Source organism: Austrofundulus limnaeus, unplaced genomic scaffold, assembly GCF_001266775.1.
Source record: "Austrofundulus limnaeus strain Quisiro unplaced genomic scaffold, Austrofundulus_limnaeus-1.0 Scaffold15, whole genome shotgun sequence".
Classification (NCBI taxonomy): domain Eukaryota; kingdom Metazoa; phylum Chordata; class Actinopteri; order Cyprinodontiformes; family Rivulidae; genus Austrofundulus; species Austrofundulus limnaeus.
The window spans coordinates 496,138-506,033 of record NW_013952417.1 but is presented as its reverse complement, the minus strand read 5'-3'; the positions used below and the strand labels follow the sequence as shown (position 1 = coordinate 506,033).

The 9,896-nt window shown below is 37.6% G+C and overlaps 1 protein-coding gene across 1 annotated transcript; it reads right to left on the bottom strand.

The window, feature by feature from the left end:
• Positions 1-2,506: 2,506 nt before the first annotated feature.
• Positions 2,507-9,255, bottom strand: rpl17 (ribosomal protein L17). Its single transcript, XM_014002799.1, has 7 exons — positions 9,237-9,255; positions 8,755-8,804; positions 8,534-8,574; positions 5,533-5,667; positions 5,264-5,362; positions 2,813-3,004; positions 2,507-2,585 (listed from the first exon to the last, which is right to left on the bottom strand). Exons 2-7 carry the CDS (start codon positions 8,792-8,794, stop codon positions 2,538-2,540), a joined length of 555 nt encoding a protein of 184 aa, XP_013858253.1. The 5' UTR covers positions 8,795-8,804; positions 9,237-9,255; the 3' UTR covers positions 2,507-2,537.
• Positions 9,256-9,896: the final 641 nt, after the last annotated feature.

The following is a 9,896-nucleotide window of genomic DNA, read 5'->3' as shown; positions in this document are numbered from 1 at the left end:
TAATTCTGAGTGTTTTATGTGCTGCAGAACAGGAACCTGCTGTAAAACAGTAATTATGCTGAGTCAGGCTTGATTTTTAATAATCTTTTCCTGTTAAATGAAAAAAGGTAAACTCGCTGCTTGAGGTGTGCAACATAAAAATAAAAAAATGTTTATTTCAGGAACAATGTAATATCAGTAGAGAAAAAATGGTAAAAGCTTGGAGGTAGGAAGGTGCAAGTGTTGCTTTTCACTGTGATACTAATTGTTCCTATGATTTAAACTGTACTGTTCAATTTGACCAAACCAAAAACATTTAATATCTTGTGAATTTTTTTTACATTAGATTAGAGATATTTGATCATGTCAAAAAACATTTGAAATAACCAAAAAAAAAAAAAAAAAACTGAAAGTTGAGGGCACTGTAGCCACAAGCTGAGGATTTTGTAGCTACAGTGTCAAAGCCTGAAGTTGAGAAAATCAATGATGCTTTGGCGCCCTCGTGTGGTCAGAGTGTGTAACTGCCGACAAACAGCAAAAAACGATTTAGCAGGAGGTTCAAAATTTGTTTTGCCAAAACATATTTTTACTTTAAAAAGTTTGAACTATGATGAAGTTTTATTATCCGTGTGCTTCACCTTTTATGAAAAACAGCTAAATGCAAACAGTTGGGTACCAGGACATGAAAAACAAATTAAAGGCCTAGAATATGATGAAGGAATATTACCCGGTTCATGTAAGAATTTTAACTTGACATGAAACAGCAAAGTTATAGCTGTTTTGGTGACATCATTGTCTGGTGACACAATGGATGGTAGCTCTCAGTTCACAGATACTACCACACCATATTTTAGCTCAGTATCTGTAAAACTGAGTCATTTTTGTATTTCCTACGGTCAATTGGCGGACAGCCATCTTACGTGGGGTTGACTGACTCCAAAAGTGACTTGGTTGTGGATGTTCATAAAATGATTACTTGGAGTTTGATTCAAATCTGTTCAGTGGTTCATGAGATATTTGGCCAACACTACTGAGAAACAATCCCACACACTCAGACACAATGATGGATGACATTAACTATGATGAAGATACAGAGGCTCTGAGATGTTTTGGACATGTGAACAGAAGAGACAGTGGGTATTTTGGTAGGATGTTAAGAGAAAAAAAAAAAGGCCAAAGAGTTGATACACTGTATGGAAGCAGTTAAAGACATGGAGGTAGTTGGAGTTTCATATCCAGAAACCCTAAAACTAAGATTTGATGCCTAAAATCTTTAATTAAAAGTTCAATGCCTTTTTTTTTTTGTCTGCTTGAGTAATTTGCACTTATTCCATTGACACTAAAATTGCACACTACAACCCTTTACAGGTGAAAAGCAGCTTTAAAATTGTTGTGAAGATATGAATAATTTTGGTCCTACTAGCTGTACACTATGTATAGACATGTTTCAGCACTACTGCAGGTCTTTGTTTACATCCTGATTTAACATGAACTCTTCTCAAGACAAAAGTTAGAGCATTTTACGTTTAGTCCCTTTAATGGGTTTAACCTTGTTAAATTTTGTATAAAAGTGTTTCTAGTTTATTGTAATAACTTATTTTCAATTCAGTGAACTAGTACAATTACCAAAAAACTCAGATTAGATTTAGAGCTCATTAATTAGTCACTCGGCTCTGCCAAAATGCTCCATGTCTTGTCCTTGAAGTGGTGACATGTAAAGACTAAATGAACTGGCAGTTATTATAACAGGAGTATATTTAAGAAGGTATACATGTGCTGGTCATAAAATTAGAATATCTATTATTTCAGTAATTCCATTCAAAAGGTGAAACTTTATTATATTCATTACAGACTATTTCAAATGTTTTTGTTTAATGATAACTGACAACTAATGAAAACCCAAAATTCAGTATATCAGAAAATTAGAATATTACAAAACAAACCTGAATTGTTGGGTCTTCAGCATCACATCTTACTCTTCAGAATACCCCATACATACCGGGTGAACCATGGTCCTTCAACCAGGTACTGGTAACTTTGGCACTGTGTGCAGGTGCCAAGTCCTGTTGGAAAATGAAATCTGCATCTCCAAAAAGTTGGTCAGCAGCAGGAAGCATGAAGTGCTCTAAAACTTCCTGGTATGTGGCTGCGTTGACCCTGGACCTCAGAAAACACAGTGGACCAGCACCAGACGCTGTCATGGACCCAAACCACCGACTGGAAACTTCACACTGGACCTCAATTAACGTGGATTTTCTCTCTACTCTCTTCCTCCACTCTGGGGCCTTGAGTTCCTGCTCAAACTTGTTCAGAATCTAAGTCTTGCTAAAACATACTGAATTGTGGTTCTCATTTTGTTCAACTTTAGTGTGGTTTGAACATTTGAACCAATGACAAGAGTTTTACCTGATTTACCATTTCAACAGTGTTTGTTTTTGAAGTATGAAGAGCTGTACTGAATCAGTGCTCAGTTACTGGTAACTCACTGGGGGGAGGGAATAAACCAATAAAATCACACAAGTCAGTCTGAACAGATAAAGTTGTCATTTTATTAGAATTTACTCGCGTGCCATCAGCTTCTGCTTTTTCAGTTTCTTCTGTGAAACCTGCAGAGAAACACTGGGTTATAACAGCAGCAGGGATATAAAATGCTCATAGTTTCATTGTTTAGTCACTCAGAATAACAGATTGTTTTCATGGAGAATCCAAAGGTGTCCTAAGATGTCATCACAGTAACCAGTGTGTGTTTTTACAGATAAGTCAGTGTGTTCAGACCTACAGACCTGCTGTAAACCTGAACACACAGACCTTCACTGAGTCTGCTGTACTGTACCTTCTTCTTCTGGGCCACCTCCTCTTCTGGTTTGGGGACGATCTGCTCCTTCTCGGTCAGGATCATTTCGATGTGGCATGGCGAGCTCATGTATGGGTTGATGCGACCGTGGGCGCGATATGTGCGCCTCCTCATCTTGGGGGCTTTGTTGACCTGGATGTGCTCGATGACCAGAGAGTCTACGTCCAGACCCTGAAACCACAAGAACTTATAAAACTCAGGCAAAAGACTTGTACTTTTAGAAGGACTCGAGAGTAACATTTGAGTTTACACAGTTTAAAAATGAACTGACAGCTGAAATTTCTCACTAGTGACTAATTCAAAATATTAAGAAAGCTTGTAAAAAAAAAAAGAAAACACTTAAAACTGCTTAATTTATTCATTACATAAAAGTCAGTCATTTCATCTTTAATTTGTAATGTCTTAAAAACAAACGGTGCAACACAGAAAAATATTTTTAGAATGTTTTGCACATGTGGCAGCAAAAAAGAAAAAAAAGTAAATGGACCGCACTTATACATCACTTTATCACATCCTAGGACTCCAAAGCACTTCAAACTACAGACATTCACACACCAATGATGGTAAGCTACATTGTAGCCACAGCTGCCCTGAAGCAGAGGCAAGGCTGCCATAGAGCAACACGACTGGACCCTCTGACCATTACCAGTAGGCAAAGCAGATGAAGTGTCTTGCCCAAAGACAATGACTAAAACAACTAGAATGGGGGATCAAACTAGCAACTTACCTGTTACAAGTCTTTCCAATTATAAACATGATCATTAAATACAGCCCCAATTCCAATGAAGATGTGTAAAACAAAAACAAAATGAGATGATTTGAAAATCATTTTCAACCTATGTTCAATTGAAATTTAATAAAATCTCATCTTTGTATTAAATTCAATTGATTACAGGTTGAAAAGCATTTTTCAACACCCCGTCTTTAGAATTGGGGCTGTAAGCATAAGTTTGCAGATCAACACATGATAAACATGTTTTTCATGAGCCTATCCTGATCACAGGTGAACTGAACAGGTAAACATTTATGTGTCTGAACACAGACGGACTCTTGGCTACACTGAACTGTCTGTGTTTCTGGTCAAGTTAAAGAGTCATATTTAAACATTCAATACAGCTCATTACAGATGGGCAATGGTTTTTGAATTTTTAAAGTAACTCAGTGTACAGATTTTTAGATTCTTTTATTTATTGTCATTTATAAAGGAAAATCCCATTGAGGTCGCAGTATATGACACAATCGTTAGTTGCAGTCCTAGCAAGGAGAATATGCAAACTTTGCACGGAAAGACCTCAGGTCTGGACCGGGGATCGAACCCAGAACCTTCTTGCTATGAGGTGTCAGTGCTAATCACTAAGCAGTCATGCTGCTATTTTCAAATGTTTTTAATTGTACAGGAACTTGCTGCAAATATTTTGCAAGAATGAACCTACAGGAAGTTTTAGTTATGAATCAAACATAAATCTAATCTGTAATAAGCAATAGCTGAGCTGAGGGGTAGTCACTAAAAACTGACCAGCCTGAATGCACCTTAGAAAATCTAATTTCATAACTTAGGATTTCACTTAATTCAGCCAGGGCAAACATGTCTATATTTTCTACACACTCCACTAGTGCTGGGCTGTATACCGTTTTGTACCGAAAACCGGTTTTTATTTTTGTTATAGGATATGACTTTTCTGAATACCGGTGTAAATAGCCTGAACAAATGTGGAACATTTTGTCGCGGCCATCAGGGAACTGTTTCCCTAGGAACACATTTTGTTGCAGCATCGCTAAGTGCATTAGCATGCTAACGTTTTTGTTGGAACAACTGGTGGCGGGTGGTGTGTTTCAGTTGCTTATACGGTCTGACGTAAAAAATAACATCAGTTTTCACCATTGCTGAATGTAGTAAACAACTCTTCAGTGTCATGCACGGTTAGATTTAATGCGCTACGTTATAATGGAGACGTTATTGCATGGAGACTCTAGTGTGCTTCTATTGTGAAAAGCCCGGGGGGGAAGTAGTTTTGTAGTGTAGCAGAGTTGAATGGTGTGCGAGTCCTTTTAAGTTTTATCAACACGTAACGATAGACCAGATAATGTTTTTCTCAACCCGTCATGATCGGACCTAAATTCACGATTACTGTCTACAACAAGGCAAAGAAGAAAAGACAAAAGGAGGGAAACAGTGATACAGAAGTACAGTAAAAGAAAAAAGTCAATAAGCAAAGTTTGTACATTTTATTATCAGCTGAGCTGAGAAAAAAATACTGTCAAATACCGTGAAACCGGTGTAATTGCTGAAAATACCGTGATATAAAATTTGGGTCATTTCGCCTAGCTCTACACTCCACGTAAGCCACTGAGTTTATATGTATGACATTTAGCAGTCTGGTCAGTAAAACATCTTGTAAAAAGTAAAACTCATCACAGAAGAAACCTCACCTTCAGTTCAGCGTTACTTTCTGCATTCTTGAGCATGTGCAGCAGGAACTCTGCGCTCTTCTTGGGCCAGCGGCCCTGAGTCCAGCCGAACTGTTTGGCCTGTAAACAGAAACTGGTTTAGAAGAACTTCCTCTCTTTTGCTCAAGCAGCGAGTTTATTCAGAGGCTGCTCAGAAGAAAGTTTGTTTTCATCTTTAATCCAAAGGTGTCCTAAGATGATCATCACTGCAGCCTTTAACATGACTCCAGATCACGTTGCTCAGCTCTCACCTGAGCACAGCGTCCAACGCCACCGTTGTAGCGACGGAAAGGGACACACTGGTGCTTGACGACCACGTCCCTCAGGTACTTGTTAGCCTTGCGGATGTGCATGCCCTTAATGGCCTGGGCTGTCTCACGGGTGTTCTGTTCAGAAAACAAGAGTTTAGGACACAAGTGCTCAGCCACAGCTCTTCGATTTATTAATACTTGCTTGGACAATTCAAAATGAATAATACTGCGAACATCAACATGTTGCAAATAGTTATAAAATATGAATCATTTTTAGCACAAGAAATTTTGAATGCATCATTAAATGGTGGCTCAACTGCTTCTTTGGATTAAACTCTACTATTTGTGTCCTGTAGCGGATATTTACAGAAACTATCAACTTTTATACAAGTCATTATGATCCTAAGAAGTTAATGCCTGAACAATCAATATGCACCTCAAAGATTAAACAGCCTCACAATGTAGTTCTTTTAATCAGTTTTAATGAATAAAAACTGCAATCAGACCATAAAATAAATATGAACAATGAATACATAAATAATATGGAACTTAGAAGCCAAAGGATAAATAACTTAATTGTTGGGCAAATCCTACCCTTTTTAGATCAACTTGCTGTTTGCCATCTTTACAAGCTTCAGCCTTGTATTGACAAATAATCAATAATAAGTTGCCACTTAGAGCAGTGGTTCCCAAACTTTTTATTTATGACCCACAAAATATCCATGGCAAAAACTTGTGACCACAAATATTACTGGTCTGAGTACATAAACTTTGTTAATTACCCTAAAAACACAGGCTTTTTGACAACCTAAACAGCTTATACACAAATACTTTATACTTTGTGTGTTTTTGTAATAGTTATAGGGAAAATATTACATTATCAATTATTTTATTACCCTTTAAATTGATTTCTGGAGATTATCCAAGGTGCTTCATGACCCATAATTGGGTCCCAAGTAGGGCTGCCACGACTAATCGATTAGTCGACGACTAATCGATTATTAAAATAATCGATGGCTAATTTAATAATCGATTGATCGTTTTCTTTTTTTTTTTTTTGTTCTTTACTTTGTTTTTCTCTCCAAACTGCTTTGACACCTTCCACTGCCACATCTGCCTTTCTGTCCTTGACACACATGCACAGTAGTGGTAACTGGGGTTGGCCGTGGACGTCACAAGACATTATACAGACAGGCTCTGGTATCATGGCTACCTGACAACAGAGCTCAAAAGTGTGGGATCATTTTAAGAAAATGAAAGAGAAACCTGTGCAATATCTGCAGAGCAGAACTTGCCTTCCACTGCAATTATTTTTAGTTAGCATATAGCTAAAATCTAACCATGGTTATATAATTGCAGCTGCATTCTGACGTGATAAGCTGGTATGGTTTATATTCAATTAACGTATGATCTGATTAGTCGACTAATCGAAAAATAATCTGTGATTAATRGATTATAAAAATAATCGTTTGTGGCAGCCCTAGTCCCAAGCCCAACTTTAGGAACCAAAGTGCAGTGGTTCCCAAACTTTTCAGCTTTTGACCCACAAAATAACAGTAGCAGAGACCTGAGCCCCCAACTATTTTTGGATGATTAACATTTGTATCAGGTCAACTAAACATGGGCATAGTAACATTATTTTTATATACTACATTTATCCATTTTAAATATACTAACCTCACTTCTTTGTAACAAGACAAAAATGTAATTAATTCAGAAAATCTTTTCAGGACCCCACCTTGGCTACGTTCACACTGCAGGTCTTAATGCTCAGTTCCGATTTTTTGAAAAAATCTGATCTTTTTGTGTGAACGTTCACATTACATTTTAAATGTGACCTGTATCAGACCCCTGTGTGAACGCTACACAGCACTGATGTGACACGCATGCGCAGTAAAAGACGTGACGTCTCATCAGCCGGCTTGTTTGTTTACAGAGCTAGCATGGATGCTACATTTTGCGCATCGAATCAGAAGTTGTTGTTCAATCAGAGCCGATTAAATAATTATCTGACATCTTGTTTAGTCAGTGTTTATATCTGAAGCTGCCTCTGACCGGGATGCTCCAGTGAAGCTTTTTTTTTTTTTTGAACGAAACTACGAGCTGGAAAAAAGTATCGGCCAAGTATCGAACTTTAGGATCGATACTCTCCGCGACCCAGGCTGGACATATTATCAAACTATCTACGTGGAAAATGAAAAGTAAAAAGATGAAACAACTGGACTTGTGTTTTGGAGATGTAAACACACGGAGCTACAGATTTAAACAGCGAGACTTGAGGTTAGTGTCTTATCGATCCTTCACCCCCTCCTCCTGATGAAAAAGTCAGATGAATGTGACATGAGCGTTCACACTGCAGTCACTTTGAAAACATCAGATATATATCCGATTTAAAACCACATACTGAAACGGCCTGGGTCYGATTTGAAAAAATCGGATTTGTCTCGTTCAGACTGTCATAAAAAAATCGGATATGAGTCAGATGGGTCAAAAAAATCGGATTTGGGTCGGATTTGCCTGCAGTGTGAACGTAGCCCTTGATGTTTCAGGACCCCAACTTTGGGAAACACTGTTTTAGAGAATTAGTTCTCAAAATAAGCTTCTCCTTGAAAAGTCATCTTTAAATAAAACTAGTGAGGACTAAACAGCTCAGACAACTCAATGTGGACGATGCTTTCCCTTTCAACTTTCTGTAACAGAGGCATCTGTTTTTCATAAATCAGATTTCGTATATCCACTTGTAAAACTTCAAGCTAAGCCCTTGTCTCTCCACACAAACCACCAGAAAGACAACCAGCTGCCTTTAGACAACCTGAGATGTGCTTACTGTTGAAAAACTCCAATTTCTACTAAAGTATGTTTATTTTTTAATAGAGGTTAAATTTAACAAACAGTGCAAAGCCCCTCACAATTGTGTTTCCATCCAATAAGTAACTTGTACAAATACAATCGACACCTAAACTTGTGAAAGATGTGTTTGACATGAGATCAGCCAGCTTACCTTGAAGTGAACCCGGAGGTTGGAGCCCCTCGCCTTGCATGCTGAAATAAAAAGCCAAACCTTTAAAAAAATTAAAAACCTAAGCAGCTCAGGTACAATTAATGCATCTTGTTACTTTAAATAGCTCAGATTTTATCAAGTTCTTTTCATGGTTAATCCAAAGGTGTCCTAAGAAATCATCACAGCCATCAAAACGAATAATTATTAGTACGCTTACTTACATTTAGTTGGGTTCTCGGGGTCGAGAGAGTAGCGGACCATTTTCAGACACCTGTAAAAACACAATACGCTCAGTACTTTAGTAAATTCGCCTCCTTTCTTTAGCTCACTTGAGTTAGCTTGTTCAATGCTAATAGATGCTAGATGCTCAGAACATAGTCAGTAAACTTCAAGAAACTACAAATATTACCAAAAGCGTCTTCAAACTCAAGTAACGTGAGATAAACTGCAGTTGTTTCTTATTTTTAACCCGTTTTGATGACCACACGCAGCCAACATGGCGGAAAGTTGCACTAGCCAAACCGGCGTCTTCACAATTATTGAAATACAACTAAAATAAATGCTATTATACACAAACATTTAACACTTTTAGAGCTAGTGATGTATATCAGATAAAAGCCTCTCGGTTAATAAGCAGGATGGTTCATAATTAATAAAGATTAAACACGGATTCTTCTCTTTCTATGGAAAACTGTGCTCGTACCTCTGAGGCCGCTGTAGGAAGAGGAAATTCACAGGCAGCGTTCATCCTCTTCTGCTTCTGGTCGGGTTTGACGCCCCCTGCTGGTCAGGAGGACGCGGTGCTACAAGACTGACTGACCTTTTTGTGTGCCTCTCTGTATGGGCAGTTTCCTGTAATCCTGTGCCACTTTTTGATTATTTTTAGTGCTTGTTGACACGTTTTCTGTCCATTTTTTTGTATTTCTGTTTCTAAGTCATGTTTTGTGCCTTGGTGATTGATCCTCGTAGACAGTTTTATTTTATTTTTTTGCCTTTTTGCTGTAATTTTGTCACTTGTTTCTTAACATTGTTTGACTTTGTGGGCTTAGCTTCTTAGTAACTTTGTATCATTTGATGACCTTTTCTGTAATTTTATGTTTCATTGTGGTTTATAGTCCTGTTTGTGTCACTTTGTAGTTCTGCTGGGATCATTTTTCATTTTTTATGCATTATCATGTTATTTTGTTACAGGTTTTGGTGTCTAACTGTTTCAAACACTATGTCATATTTAATCTTTGTGTAGTCATTCAGTGTCATCATGTGGTATTGTGTCTCTCTGTGGCCACTTTAATTTACAACTTTTTTACAACCTTTACAATTTACAACTTTGTTTGCAACTCATTTTGTGGGTTTTAGTGTTAGA

What these genes read in the sequence shown, in the direction of transcription:
- rpl17 (XM_014002799.1), bottom strand. Translation starts at nt 8,794, where the DNA reads ATGGTCCGCTACTCTCTCGACCCCGAGAACCCAACTAAAT. An exon ending in ACCTCCGGGTTCACTTCAAG is followed by an intron (nt 5,668 to 8,533) that starts GTAAGCTGGCTG and finishes TTTTCTGAACAG; the next exon opens with AACACCCGTGAGACAGCCCA. An exon ending in AAAGTAACGCTGAACTGAAG is followed by an intron (nt 3,005 to 5,263) that starts GTGAGGTTTCTT and finishes TTGTGGTTTCAG; the next exon opens with GGTCTGGACGTAGACTCTCT.